General features: G+C 38.1%; 2 protein-coding genes across 15 annotated transcripts in view; both read right to left on the reverse strand.

The window, feature by feature from the left end:
• Positions 1-16,257, reverse strand: part of SIK3 (SIK family kinase 3) — a 252,127-nt gene that overhangs the window by 174,440 nt on the left and 61,430 nt on the right. The gene's annotated exons all lie outside the window — the stretch shown is intronic.
• LOC104001336 (small ribosomal subunit protein eS27-like) lies at positions 14,996-15,401 on the reverse strand. Its single transcript, XM_009424225.5, has one exon. The coding sequence runs from the start codon at positions 15,336-15,338 to the stop codon at positions 15,084-15,086; it is 255 nt and encodes an 84-aa protein (XP_009422500.1). The 5' UTR covers positions 15,339-15,401; the 3' UTR covers positions 14,996-15,083.

Raw genomic sequence — 16,257 nt, forward strand, 5'->3', positions numbered from 1 at the left:
TGGAAGCTCCTGCGTTCAGTACTCTTCCAGGCTTTGCCCTGGGTATCTCTTCATCTGGCTGTTCACTTATGTCCTTTAAAACATCCTTTCTAATGAACTGGCCAGTGTGTTTCCTGAGTTCTGTGAGCCACTCTAACAATTTCATGGAACCCAATAAGGGGATATTGGGAAACCAGTTTATAGCCAGCAGGTCAGAAGCACAGGTAAAACCACCTGGAGCCTGTGACTGGCACTGAAGACTGGGGACAGACTTGTGGGACTGAGCCCTCAATCTGTGAGATCTGACGCTATCTCCAGGTAGACAGTGTCAGAACTGAACTGACCTGAACTGCATTAGAGGACACCAGCTGGCAGCTGCTGCAGAACTGGTTGACTGCTTGGTGTGTGGGGACACACTCCCACACATTTGGTCACAGAAGTATTTTGTGTTGAGAGTACAGGAGAAACCAATTCTGTTATTCCTATATTCTAGGAGTCATCCACAGTCATTCGAGCAGTTTCTACACGAGAGAAGAAAGTCTACTGCATCGTAGTAAAAAATAAACATTAAACCTTCAGAACTATTTGCACAAAAGAAAAATGGAATCACAAGTCAGGTGGGGAAGGAGTGGTGCTTACCAAAGGTCAGCCACTTAGTACAAATTTGCTAAACGGCCTTGGTCAGAGCACATTGTCAGAACCCCACTCTTTCCACAGAATTTTCCAAACATTAACCCATGTCCGTAGCACGCGGATGAGGTAAATGATGTTTTACAGATAGGGAGGAACAAAAAAGTGAGGGCCTGGCTGAGCCAATATTCTCTCTGCCTTTTAGTTAGCATACAGATCTCTGTTTATTATTCTAGAAAGCTGTTCTCAATTTCACACATAGGGGATTATGTTTTAAGATGTAGAGTCTATATAAGGGCTGCTTTGCTTACCACTATCTTTGTCAACCATTATCAAAAACTCCATTAATTAAGCTAGGCACCATGGTGTGCACCTATAGTCCCAGCTACTCAGGAGGCTGAAGCAGGAGAATCCCCTAGGAACTCGAGTCCTGTCTGGGCAACGTAACAAGACGTCATCTCTAAAAAAACAGAATAAAATAAAATAAATCTGGGCACAGTGGCTCACACCCAACACTTTGGGAGGCTGAGGCAGGAAGATCATTTCAGCCCACGTGTTTGAGACCACCCTGGATAGCACAGTGAGCCTCTGTCTCAAAAAAAAAAAAAAAACCCTAAAAATAACAAAATAACAAATAAAAAATAAAAATAATCCATAAATTAGTTAAGAAACCAGCTTTTGAGCACCTTCTACCTGTAACAACAGGCCTGCCTACAAAGAAAATATTAGTTTTAAGTAAATCCTACTTTATTTTATTCTACCCATTGCTACAGAAACAAAGATCTGATCATTTTGTAGTTGGGTATGTCAAAATCTTTTTATTATACAAGTAAATGTGTCTAGAGATTGACTGGAAAGAGGCACATGGGAACTATCTGGGATATAGAGATTTTCTCTATTGATTAAGGTGGTGGTTATAATAATTCATCAAATCTCATTAAACTGTATATTTAATAACTATGCATTTCCTGGTATGTAAATTTTACCTAAAAAGTTTAAGAGTCAAAGACAATTATTTAATAGCCAAACCCTTGAGTTGGGAAACACAAAGGGTAAACCCCATATAATTAAAAAAAGACAAAAAGCCTAACTGAAAAAACATATTCTTTCCTTTGGTCTACATTTCAACTTCTGTGTACTGATTAATTCTTGAAAAATCAAATACCCATGGGGCTTTCATAACCCCACTAAGCAGAAAGGAGAGGGTCTCAGGGCAGAGTGGACACTTTCATCTGCCTGTGAGCATATAAACCACATTCATCAACTAGAGCTGCCCCATCCATCAGCCAAAGCAAAAACAAACTGTCCTTGTGTCAAAACGCAACATAGAAAGTCACCCTGTGATATCTCCTCTGAGAGGGGTTAAGAGAAGAAGAAATGAATTGAAATCTCATTTATAACCACACGGCCTAAATTAGTCTCTCATAGTCATCAATGAGATGCTTATCAGATTGTGGAGGGCAAGGGAGGAAATGTGAAGAAGTTAAAAAAAAAAAGGTACAAATGTAAGTAACTAATATTGTAAGTGAAAAACCCACTTCCATCTTACCACACAGGTTTATTTTGTTCAGAAACAAATGCAAAGTGAATACATAACTGGATCTATTTCAAGGGTTAATATAATAAAAATACCTTTACTCTGGAAGCAAAAAGAGTTCCTTCCTGATAGAAATGCCAGGTTTAACCATTGGCAGATTGTAGAAAACACAAATGACAACTAAGATAACTAGTGTGGGCTAAACAATAACATTTTCACTTTTTAAAATAACTCCAAGGCAACTCCAAAGTCAATCATTCTTACTAGCAGTTGTTGAGGCTCAGAAACCGATACCTCAAAATATGGCACTTGGACATGCTGAACTGTACAATCCTCAAGGCCTCTCTGACCATCCCCTCACCACCCCCAAAGCACAGGGAGAAGTTGTTCTCTGAAGTTCCCTTATCTGCCTAAATCTGGACCTGCCAAAGAAGCAAATAGTTATCTCTGTCCCTTCCCCGAGTTTTCATTAACTGAACTAATATTGCAGGAAGAGAGACTGAAGTATGTCAACACACCTGATGATTTTTTTTTTTTTTTAGACAGGGACTCACTCTGTCGCTCAAGCTGGAATCACAATCACAGCTCACTGCACCCTTGACCTACTGGGTTCAAGTGATCCTCTAGTCTCAACCTCCCTGGTAGATGGGACTATAGTCATGTGCCACTATGCCCAGCTAATATTCTTAAAAAAAAAAAAAAAAAAAAATATATATATATATATATATATATATAGCACACTGCACTATGCCAGTGCTTAGGAGTAACTTTATCTTTTTTTTGAGACAGGGTCTCTCTGTGTCACCCAGGCTGGAGTGCAGTGGCGCAATCTCACCTCACTGCAACCTCCGCCTCTAGGGTTCAAGTGATTCTCCCACTTCAGCCTCTCAAGTAGCTGGGATTACAGATGTGCGCCACCGTGGCATAACTAATTTTTTGTATTTTTAGTAGAGACGGGGTTTTGCTATGTTGGCCAGGCTGGTCTTGAACTCCTGGCCTCAAGTGATTCACCTGCGTTAGCCTCCCAAAGTGCTGGAATTACAGGCATGAGCCACCACACCCGGGCCTGGACAGACTTTTGTCACAAACCACTATCTGCTCTGTAGGCCCAAAAAACTTTGTCCCAGACCACTGTATATTCTCCAAGCCCACTGAATAACTTTAAAAATCATTTACTAGCCCTGTAAAATCATCCATACCTCCCCATCTCCCTTCCTCTAAAAACAAGGGTACATAAGCATCTGTACCCCACTGGGTTGTGGGCAATCTCTCTGTGATTTTCCCCCATACATGTTAATAAAAATGTTTATGCCTTTTCTCCTATTAATCTGACTTTTGTCAGTTGATTTTCAGCTAACCTCAAAGGTGGAAAGGAAAATTCCCCTTTCACTCCTACACAGTCTTTAAAAAAAAAGCATTACCAATATTGGCTGCATAAATATACTAATAATAACACATGCTCATTTCTGCCATTGTGTCTCTTTTCCCTAAAGATTACTAAAAATAGCCACCTTAGCAAAGAAGAATAAAGACTATCTTGGAAGATAAACAGGGCTTCAGTAATGCTCCATAACTCTAAACTGATGTAAGCCTGAAACAGCTGTAAAGTCATCAGGGATTCATCAGGTAATACCACCAAAGTTAAGGTTGCAATATTTTACAAACTCACAGGCTGAAAAATTCCTTAAAAACCATCTGGCTGGGCATGGTGGCTCACGCCTGTAATCCCAGCACTTTGGGAGGCCAAGGCAGTTTGTTTGCTTGAGCTCAGGAGTTCAAGACCAGCCTGGGCAATATGGCGAAACCCCAACTCTACCAAAATATACAAAAATTACCCAGGCGTGGTGGCATGTGCCTGTAGTCCCAGCTACTTAGGAGGCTGAGGTGGGAGGATCACTTGAACCCAGGAAGCGGAGGTTGCAGAGAGCTGAGATCAGCGCCACTGCACTCTAGCCTGAGTGACAGAGTGAGACCCTACCTTAAAAAAAAAAAAAAATCATCTAATGCAGTAGTTTGCAAGCCATTCTTTAAAAAACAAAAACAAAACCTCAAAAGTTTATATCAGATGCCTTTCCACTTTCTTTTTGTCCAATCATACTAAAGGGACACAAAATCATCCATCAGTAATAACATGCAGTAGTTTCTCAACTGTCAATGAGCAATTACTACCTCACTCAGTGTGGATACTCTGGTGCAAAGCTAAGCACCTTTCCCTATATTTCAATCTTCATTCCACAAGCAAACCTGCAGGCCACTCAAAAGAATCCTAAGACTCTCTGTAAATGTAGCTTGAAAAAAATCACTGATCCAGTCCAACCCCCTTATTTCATAACTGATACCCATAAAAGTAAAATGAGAGACAGCATGGTATGACTGAAAGGAAAGCGATAAAAATCAATGCTAGTTCTAGCCCTTACCGGTATGTGACCTTGAGCAAATCTCTTAAAGTCTTTTAATTTTAGTTTCCTCATCACAAAATGTGAATAATCATATCTATGCCCAATACAATTTTTTTTTTTTTTTTTTTTGAGACAAGATCTGGTTCTGTCACCCAGGCTAGAGTGCAATGGCACAATCTCAGCTCACTGCAACTTCTGCCTCCCAGGCTCAAGCCTCTGGAGTAGCTGAGACCACAGGCATGTTTCACCACACCCAGCTACTTTTTTGTGTTTTTGGTAGAAACAGAGTTTCACCATGTTGTCCAGGCTGGTCTTGAACTCCTAATCACTCAAGTGATCCACCTGTCTCAGCCTCCCAAAATGCTGGGATTACAGATGTGAGCCACCACACCCAGCCTATACTTTCTTTAAAAGTGCTCTGCAGACTGCAGAGCATTATATAAATTAAGGTTATTATTTTTATTGTTAGGTGATTATTAACCAAGATGACGTGGTGAGTCAAGTGCACAGTCAGACCTGGAACTCAAATCCCCTGACTACCTCTCTAAGGCTTTTTCCACAACTTTATGTAACACTTGTGTTCAATACCAAGCCATTGTTATCAAATTCTCAAATCTGGGTTTTATACTAACCATTTGTATTGAAAAAAAAATGGTGCCATGCATAAAACAAAATCCTTTAAGATTACATGAAATAAATGTAAACCCAAGGAATTGATGGTCTATCCAAGCCAAAAGGGGGAAATGTAGATAAGGGATATACAGTCGTGCACCATATACCAACAGAGGTCCTGTAAGATGATAACGTTGTATTTATACTGCACCTTTCCTGTTTAGCTGTGTTTAGATACACAAATACTTAACCGTTGGGTCACAACTGCCTACAATATTGAGTCAGGAAAATGCTGTATAGGTTTGTAGCCTAGGAGCAACAGGCCATACCACATAGCCCTAGGTGGGTAGTAGGCTATACCATCTAGGTCTGTGTAAGTACACTCTTATGATGTTCCCACAAGGAAACAATCACCTAATGATGCATTTCTCAGAATGTATCCCCATCGCTAAGCAGTGCGTGACTATACTTGCATTCTACAATATGATATATCATGAATGGTTGTTAAGGCACTAATGAAACAATTTTGACCATTCTGAGCTGCTGTGTACTACTGACGTGCTGAAGAAAACCAAAAAAGCCCATAATGTGGCTAAATAAGAACTTCAGCATGTACATATTGATCAGAACCCAACTATGATTTTTAACAATTAAAAATGTCCCAAAGCAAAATATGGTTGAACCTCCAGGTCAGATGTAAATATAATTTGATGAAGTCATCTAACCTACAAATTACATATTAATAAATGACTGAATGGGCATACCTCTGCCACAAGCCTTACGTGGACAATGAAGAGAAGGCTGGTGCTGGCAATTTAGTGCTCTAGTGTCTACCAGCTCTCCAGCTGCTAAGCTGTCCCTTTCATCAATCTAAAATGAGTCATCATTGTTTCACCCGTCTAAAGGGCAAGGCAAAAACCGTGAAATTAAGAAACTCCATGGAAAAAAGAATGGAGAAAATAAAGCCAGAGATGTCATTAAATGTAATACAAGTAAGGGGGTAAAAACATATTATTCAAGGAATTTCTAGGGCTAATGGAAAGCTACTTCTTACGGAAAACTTGGAAAATACTACCAACGTAATTTTGTTTCAGAACACAAGAATTTTTTCTAAAAAGTTGTGTTTATAAGCTCATGCATATTCATAAAGTGATTCATTTGGTAGGAACATACAGTCATCCAGATGCGATGAAAAAGCAACAGCTTTAAATGCTCAATCTACCCATCAGACTTAAAGGTTATAGTAGCATTTCTTGAAAACACATTAGTCATCTCTGCTCTAACTATACATCTCTGTAGAGAAAACATGGAAAACAGGGTTGACTGGTAGTACACAAGTTTGTCACTGCTGATCGTTAGAAAACTCAAACCACATTCAAAAATAATATTCAACACTATTAATATCTGCATGTTTCATCATCCTGTAAATTTCACATCCTAGACCATAAGCATCACAAACAACTTTCAGGGAAGGCTGTTTTCTTTTTTTTTCTTTTTTTGTATCTGTTTGTTTGTTTGTTTGTTTGTTTGAGATGGAATTTCACTCTTGTCGCCCAGGCTGGATGGAGTGCAATGGTGCAATCTCGGCTCACTGCCACCTCCACCTTCCAGGTTCAAGCAATCCTCCTGTCTCAGCCTCCCGAGTAGCTGGGATTACATGCACCCGCCACCACGCCCAGCTAACTTTTGTATTTTTTTTTAGTAGAGATGGGGTTTCACCATGTTGGCCAGGCTGGTCCTGAACTACTCACCTCAGGTGATCCACCTGCCTCAGCCTCCAAAAGTGCTGGGATTACAGACGTGAGCCACTGCACCCGGCCCAGGGAAGGCTGTTTTCTAAAACTGACTCCCCCTGACCCATCTTCAGCGTCTGAGCAAGTGATGAGACAATGGGACAATAAAGCAATGGGTCAACAATGGCAACCAAATTATAGCAAAACCAAGTAAATTGATCTTGTAATTGATGAGTACGTCTACCCAAAGTTTTAAGTAATTCTCCTCTCACTTCATTCAAGACAATGCATTATGCATGTGCAGCCTACATATAGAAGATGTTTTTTATTACTGGTAACAATATTAACTAAAATTTGCAGAATATTTATTTTAAAAGCACTTTTATTATTACTACTACTACTGTTAATAGTATTACTACTACTACTACCACCTCCCTTTTGCAAAAGAACTAAAGATCAGAGGAGGGAAACAACTTGCTTAAAATTATATGAACACTAAGAAATGACGGTAGGACTCAAACTCAATTCCTATGACTCCAAAATCTGTGACTTTTTTCTTAAAGTTAAACCCTTTTTTCATTTTTCAGCATGAAACCCTTCATTCATTCACTCATATCTTCATCTACTCAAGAAATATTAAACACCTACTACATGCCAGATGCTAATCTCAAGCCCTCAGGAAACAATTACGAGTACACAGTTCCTGCTCTAGGCGGTAGAAAGCATGTGTTACAATCTAGTATAATAGGGACAGCTTAACAACAACAACAAAAGTACACCAATGTAGGAGGTGGCAGAAAGAAGTAGGTACATGGCACAGTGGGAACACAGACGAGGAAGCCCTTAACTCTTCCTATAGAGGGCTTCCTTTCCATAGGAGGTTATGATGTTACCTGAATCTTAGGATGTGAAAGAAATCTGGCAAATGGATAGAAGAAAGAAGCATGTCAAGGAAAAAAAAAAACATGAGCAAAAGCATAAAGGCCTGAAAAACAATTCTAATATGTTGAGGAAACTAGCTCAGCATGACTGGGAGCCATATCAGGCATGGCCAGGGATAAATCATGAAAGTAGCCTGGAGGAAGGAAATCAAGACCAGGCTCATGGGTGCCATGCTACAGAGAATAGGCTTTATTTTACAGGAGACAGAAGACAGTGACGGTGAGAAACATGCTGACATGCATGCATTAAAATGACAAACTGGGCCAGGCATGGTGGCTCATACCTGTAATCCCAGCATTTTGTATATTTTGTTTTGTTTTTGAGATTGAATCTTGCTTTGTCGCCAAGGCTGGATGGAGTGGAGTGGTGTGATCTCGGCTCTCTGCAACTTCCACCTCCTGGGTTCAAGTGATTTTCCCGCCTCAGCCTCCCGAGTAGCTGAAATTACAGGCACCCGCCACTACGCCCGGCTAATTTTTGTATTTTTAGTGGAGACAAGGTTTCACCATGCTGGCCAGGCTGGTCTCGAACTCTTGACCTCAAGTGATCCGCCAACCTCGGTCTCCCAAAGTGCTGGGATTACAGGTGTGACCCACTGTGCCCAGCCTATCCCAGCACTTTGGAAGGCCGATGCAGGTGGATCACTTGAGCTCAGGAGTTTTGAGACTAGCCTGGGCAACATGGTGAAACCCTGGATCTACAAAAAATTAGCTGGGCATGGTGGCAAGCACCTATAGTCCCAGCTACTTAGGAGGCTGAGGTGGAAGGATGAATTGAACCCAGGAGGCAGAGGCTGCAGTGAGCCAAGATTGCACCACTGCACTCTAGCCTGAGCAACAGAGCCAGACCCTGTCTCAAAAATAAAATTAAAAATTAAAAGACAAACTAGTTTTAATGTGAAGGATGAAACTGAGGGATGGAACTAGGTCAGAAATGGGCGTATCAGTTAAGACACCAATGCAGCAGTACAAAAAATATGAGGGCCTAAATTAAGGCAGTGGAAAGGGGAGGTAACAAATTAGAGAGCTATTTTGGAAGCAGAATCTTAAAATGTAATGATTGACCAGTGGTACACAAAATTCAAGGAGAAATCTAGGCTAACTCCCAAACTTCTGGCTTCTACCACTGGATGGGTCATACTGCCATCAGTGGAGATGAAGTTAGTGTGGTTGGATAATGAGTTCAGTTTTGGATAAGGGAGTTACATTTGTGATGGCTATGTGGCATAAGGTAAAAATATCTAGTATGGTGTTAGAACTGGTTCCCAAAACTCAGCAGAGATATGGGATTTAGGAGTCATTATGATGTAAACTGTAGTTGAAGACAAGGGGCTGGTTCTGATTAGCTCAAAGAAGAATATACATAGAGAGAAGAGGGAGAGCACAGAACCTAAGGAAACCCAGATATCTAAGGAGTAAAGAGAAACAATTTTGGAAAGCTGAGAACAGAGTTGTAGGAGGAGAGCCAAGAAAAAGTGTTTGGAAACCTTGAGTGAAGGTGAGTAACATGAACATTTATTTTCCTAGAGAAAGGAGAAATGTAAGAATATAAAAGGGGCATAAATTGAAACTATATTTCTGCAAAGTATTTTGGCAATGTACAGTTAACAAAGGCCTCTAAGATGCCCACGCCGTGACACAGTAATTCTACATCTAAGAATGTATTGTAAGGAAGGAATCAGAAATCCTGACAGAAGTTTACATACAAAAATGTTTCTCACAGCATTATTTGCAATAGCAACAAAATGGAACTACTTTAAACATATGAAAGGAATGGTTAAATAAATTACTGTACATCCATACAACAAAGATTATGAGCCATTTAAAATCTATATTCATGGATAATTTTAAGTGATAAAAGTACTCATGATATTGAGTATTGTGAAAAAAGCAAGACACAACTGCATATTCAGTTAACTATATAATATAAAAATGCAGAGGGCAAAAAAATGTATAAAATACAACAAAATGTTACTGGAAGTTATATACAATTATTGAGATCACATGTGGTTTTTTTCTGCTTTAGCCTTTTTTCCTGCATTTACTGAATTTAATGATATTATTTTTTCCTTTAAAACAATTTGTTTTAAGACACAGTCTCATTCCCGTTGCCCAGGCTGGTGTGCAGTGGCAGGACTACAGCTCACTGCAGCCTCGACTTTCCAGGCTCAGGTGATCCTCCCACCTCAACCTCGCAAAGTACTAGGATTACAGGTGTGTGCCAGTGCACCCAGGCTTTTTAAAAATTAAACTCTATTTTGAGATATCTCACTGTGGTTTTAATTTGCAGTTCCCTAACGGCTAATGATGTTGAACATCTCTTCATGGGGTTACATGCCATCTGTATATCCTCTTCAGTGAAATGTTCCTTAACATCTTTTGCTGTTTTCTAATTGGATTACTTGGGGTTTTTTAATACTGAGTTTGGAGTTATTTATATATTCTAGATAGTAGTCTTTATTGGATATGTGGTTCAAAAATATTTTCTCCCAGTCTGTAGTTTGCCTTTTCAGCCTTTTAACATGGTCTTTAGCAGACCAAAACGTTTTAGTTTTTATGAAGTCCAACTTACCAATTTTTCCTTTTCTAGATCATACTTTTGGTGTCAAGTCTCAGAACTCTTTGCCTAGCTCTATATCCTAAACATTTTCTCCTGTTATTTTCTAAAATTTTTTTTAGTTTTATGTTTTACATTTAAGTCCATGATCCACTCTCAGTTAATTTTTTTTATAAGGTGTGAAGTTTAGGTCAGATTTTTCCTTTTTTCCTTTTTTTTTTTTTTTTTTTTTTTTTTTTGTCTTATAGCTGTCCAGTTGCTCCAGCACCATTTATTTAAAAGGCTATCCTTCCTGCACTGAATTGCTTCTGCATCTTTATCAAAAATCAGTTGGGCAATGGCCAATGAATACAGCATTTTATTTTATTTTATTTTATTTTATTTTATTTTATTTATTTATTTGAGACAAGAGTTTTGCTCTTGTTTCCCAGGCTGGACTGCAATGGCACGATCTTGGCTCACTGCAACCTCCACTGCCCAGGTTCAAGGGATTCTCCTGCCTCACCCTCCCAAGTAGCTGGGATTACTGGCATGTACCACCACACCCGGCTAATTTTTTTTTTTTTTTTTTTTTTTTTTTTTTGTATATGTAGTAGAGACGGGGTTTCACCATGTTGCTCAGGCTGGTTTCGAATGCCTGACCTCAGGTGATCCACCCACTAGGCCTCCCAAAGTGCTGGGATTACAGGCGTGAGCCACCGCACCAGGCCAGCATTTATTTTTTAAGTGATGATCATGTTCTGGAATTAAATGATGGTGAATGTTATACAACTTTGTGAATATAATAAAAAACCACTGAATTTTACAGGTATGTAAGTTATATCTCAATTTAAAAATTTACTGAGGATATCTGTATAGGTCTCTATTCTGTTATTCCTGCTTTTCTATTCTGTTTCATTGATCTTTGGTCTATCCTTCTACCAATATTACACAATCTTGATTACTGAAGCTATACAATAAGTCTTGAAATCAGGTAGAGTGATTCCTCCAATTTTTTAATTCAGTTTAGCTATTCTAGTTTCCTTGTATTTCCACACACAATTGATAATAATCTTGCCTATATCTACAAAAAATCTTCCTGGGCTTTTGATAAAAATTGCATTAAACTTGTAGATTAATTTGAGGAGAACTGACATCTTTACTATGTTGAGTCTTCCAATCACGAACACAGTATCTCTCACTATTTTGGTCTTTGATTTCTTTCATCAGCATTTTGCAGTTTTCAGTATACAAGTAAGTCCTATATACGTTTTGTTAGATATATGCTCAAGTATTTCTTTTGATTGAACTGTTATAAATGGTATTGCATGTATTTCCATGTGTTCACTGCTAATATATAAAAATGCAATTGATTTTTGTTTTTTTGTTTTTGTTTTGCCTCGTTTAGAGACAAGGTCTTGCTCTGTTGCCCAGGCTCCTGGCTAGAGTCCAGTGGCATGATCATAGCTCACTACAACCTCAAACTCTCGGGCTCAAGCAATCCTCCTACCTCAGCCTCCCGAGTAGCTGGGACTATGACACACATCACCACACCCAGCTTTTCTTTTTTTTTTTTTTAAAGAGATGGGTTCTCACTATGTTGCCCATAATGTTTATGAGATTAAGTTCATCTTTTTTATCTGAGTAGTATTTTATTGTATGAATATACCACCATTTATTTATCTGTTGCTTATTTCCAGTTTTGGGCTATAATCCAAAATGCTTTTTTCAAACAATAGGCTATATATCATTAATGTCCGTTTATCAGCAGTATAAAATATCTTACCATAAATATTAATAAAAGAAGCATTCATATATAAAATATAGATATTTCAAACCCTACAGAGGGCCTTGTAATGATTAAATATTTTGTCCTTACAAAAAGGTCCAGGTAATTACACCCATGAGGTTAACCTGCCTTAGTGCAGGACTTAAAATAAGGCTTCTCCTGCCATCTCTCTCCATTTGTAGAATGTGAAATTCTTTAAAATGCATCCTATATTAGGAATACTACAGCTGTGCACTGGTGTTTGTTCTCTTCTTTAAACTCGGGACCGTATATATCTGCTCAAATTGCCCAAGTATACATATGCTGCACTCCATCAAGTGTCAGGCCACATTCTATCAGCACAGCATGACTGCCTATCAGTGACAATATAAGTGAGCTCTATTTGGATCCCTCTTACCCTACCTTTTATATTTATGATAGCATTATCATAAAACTCCAATATTCTTCAATAACTTACATGTTTGTTGTAGGATAAAATTATTACCCTCAATGAACTACATAAAAATATAGAAAAAATAGCTGGGTGCAGTGGCTCACGCCTGTAATTCCAGCACTTTGGGAGGCCAAGGCAGGTGGATCACGAGGTCAAGAGATCAAGACCATCCTGGCTAACTTGGTGAAACCTCGTCTCTACTAAAAATACAAAACAAAAAAAAATTAGCCAGGCGTCGTGGTGGGCGCCTGTAGTCTCAGCTACTCAGGAGGCTGAGGCAGGAGAATGGTGTGAAGCCTGGAGGCGGAGCTTGCAGTGAGCAGAGATTGCGCCACTGCACTCCAGTCTGGGGGGAAAGAGCGAGACTCCGTCTAAAAAAAAAAAAAAAAAAAAAAAAAGAAAGAAAAGAAAAGAAAAAAAAAGAAAAGGAAAAGAAAAGAAAAAAAAAGAAAAGGAAAAGAAAAGAAAACATTTTCAGATTTGAAGAAAAAAATCTGATAATGGATATAAGAAGATTGATCAGGCTCAAGGCAAATTATTAATTAGTATTAGAAACCAACACCAACTGGTTCTTTAACCATTATCAAACACATTGATAACAGTATATGAAATGAAGGAATCTCACATAATTAATGTAATAGCCATTTGTCACTGGAGGTCACCTTTTATGACAAGAAAAATAATCCCACGTTCTTCATATGTTTAATGAAGTTAAGTTTTATAAAACAGATTTATAATCGCTGCCATGTATCATTCTGGGGGAGAAAAAAACAGTAAGCACAAAAAGAAAGCCTAAGATTGTGGACAGAAAAAAAATTCAAAGAAAACTTAAATCTAACAACAAAAATACCATAGCACTGTATAAGTTATCACATAGAACATGAAGAACTAGTATACATTCCAGAGGAAAAGCTTGTTAAATCCTACACTGCTAACACTATAACTATATTGAATAAACATACTGCCCCTTAAATATAATTAGCACCATTATTTGAAAACAGAGACAAGAGAAAAGCATCTATAAGACTTGAATGATAAAAGCTGAAATTATGTGAAATCCTTATACTTCAGGCAAGGACATGAATGCTAAAGATCTCAAATTTTCTCAGTGACATGCAAGTAAATGAAAGTAAAGATAAGGTTTATTTGTAAAACACGATGCACAATTGGAAGGGAGAAATTAAGTATTTAGATCACTTTTTAGCATGCCCTCAAGTAAGTCGGCCAAAACATAATGAGATCAGTACTGGTGGTTAAGAAAAGAGTAACACCAAAAACTTCAGAAAAAGTAGGTCTTATAAAGGCTGTTTCCTAAATGTAGTAATGTATAAGTAATCATGCCATGCTCCACAGACAAGCAAGAGATGTTAAGAAGATGCCAGCACGATTCCAATTATCAATTGTATTAAGGCATGGTCTTTACATTTCAAACTTTACAGAGTTACCTGGAATTATACAGTAAGTTCCAGAATCTCCTCTTTCATTTGTGAATCTGTTCGCTATCCAAAGGCAAGTTCTATTATAAATAGTCAATTAAGACCCAAAAAACCAAACTTATTTTTTGCTTTTGGTTAACAAGAAATTCCTTTAGCTTAATTGTAACATGGCTACAGCAATCAGTGTACCTTGCTAATATTTTTAATAACTTTGCAACATAAGGTTGTGATGTTACCATGTTTTACAACTGCAAATAATGCAACGATAAAACTGAAAGTTTTGAACTGAACTTTTTTATCTGAGTAATATTTTATTGTATGAATATACCACCATTTATTTATCTCTTGGTTGTTTCCAGTTCTGGGCTATAATCCAAAATGCTTTTTTCAAACAATAGGCTATATATCATTAATGTCCATTTATCAGCAGTATAAAATATCTTACCATAAATATTAATAAAAGAAGCAGTATAAACAAAATCTGTTTATTTTAAAACTGAGTGAATAAAAGGCAGAGATAGGCAATGAGGAAATGAGGAATTTTTTAATGATGCAGATAATATGTTCTAAAATATAATGAAGACCTAAATTAGCTGAGAAATGTGTTCAACAATCACTCCAAACTAAGTATGAATTAATGATTCTATCAATTCATTAATTCTATTAAATCTATTAATGATTCTATTAAACATTAATGATTCTATTTGCAAATTAAAACTTCCTGCTATTCCATTTTAAAGCTTTGGCTATCACCCATCTGTGATTTTTGTACTGGTTATTTTAACTCAATGTCTGTCAGTTCTTTTCATTTGTAAAATGCAGATAAAAGTAACTACCTACATTATAGGGCTATTGTCACCCAGGCTGGAATGCAGTGATGTGATCATAGCTCACTGTAACCTTGAGCTCCTAGGCTCAAGCGATCCTCCCACCTTAGCCTCCAGAGTAGCTGGGACTACAGGTGCATGCCACCATGCCCGGCTAATTGTTTTAATTTTTTTTTAATCCAAAATGTGTTTATTGAGATGGTTTCCCACTCATCTTGATTCAGAGTGCTTTTAGTGCTGCTTCCTCCTGAAGGAACATCCTTCTGTAAGCCTTGCTTTTCCTCCTGTAGGCTGGCAGAGGACAGTGGAGCAGCCAACACACAAAACTACCATTTGTGCATGGCTAAAGACCGTGATGATTTTACAGCATCCTGGGCATTTCACATCCATGAAGCAGGAATTGGGGCTCTGCACCAGGCGTTTCTTCTTGTGTTTCCTCTTCTCCTCTTCTGGAGAGGGATGAAGGAGACCCTTTGCAAGAGGCATGTTCTCGTGTGGGTAGGTCGTCACCGCCGGAAAGGTTAATTTTTTTTTTTTTTATAGTCAAGGTCTCACTTTGTCACCTAGGCTTGTCTTGAAACTCCTGGCTTCAAGCAATCCTTTCATCTCAGCCTCCCAAAATGTTGGGATTGCAGGTGTGAGCCAATGTGCCCAGCCAAAAATAAAATTTAAAAAAAATAACGTAGGTAGTTTCTCATAGTAATGTAAAGAATATGTAACCTGTGTTTTCCTGAAAGTTGAGGGAAAGCTGAGGCAGCTAATGGGCTCATACAAAGGTTTGGAAGACCCATTCTGACTACCTAAAGGAGAGTCAGCATTCTGACTGTGCTTATAGAAGAGTCAGAACTTGTGAAGAAAGAAGCCTTAAAATCCAAGGTAGTAATCATCCTGGGAAATATTTCAGGAAATAACTTAAGGTTTGTATTTTCCCCTAAAATTGTTAGAAGAAAAGAAATGAAGATCTACATATATGCTCTTTTAGAGCTGAGAATAGCTTCTATAAAGCAGAATTTTAGACTTTTCTCCCCAAAGGAAAATAGGCATATTTATTGTAATTATTCTATCACAGTCAACTTGTGTTAACATATCGTTAATTCTTCCAGAACTGCTACATGTCACCAAATCAAAGCCAGTGTGAAAAATATATTAAATGACTCTTTGGCAAAATACGGTTTCCAATGGGGCAATGAAAAACATGAAATAACTCAGATGAAATTTGGGATAGTATATAAAAATATGCAGATTCTTTTTCAATGTGAAACCTCTGATTCATTAAGAAATAAATCCCTTAAAGGAAAACCAATACCATATGAATCAATCAATTCATTTCTAATGTAAGAGTGGGTACAACAAAATTTAAATGTGTTTTATACAGTACTAATTAGTCATGCAAGATCTTAACATT

This window comes from Pan troglodytes, chromosome 9 (genome assembly GCF_028858775.2).
Source record: "Pan troglodytes isolate AG18354 chromosome 9, NHGRI_mPanTro3-v2.0_pri, whole genome shotgun sequence".
NCBI lineage: Eukaryota > Metazoa > Chordata > Mammalia > Primates > Hominidae > Pan > Pan troglodytes.

What these genes read in the sequence shown, in the direction of transcription:
- LOC104001336 (XM_009424225.5), bottom strand. Translation starts at nt 15,338, where the DNA reads ATGCCTCTTGCAAAGGGTCTCCTTCATCCCTCTCCAGAAGAGGAGAAG.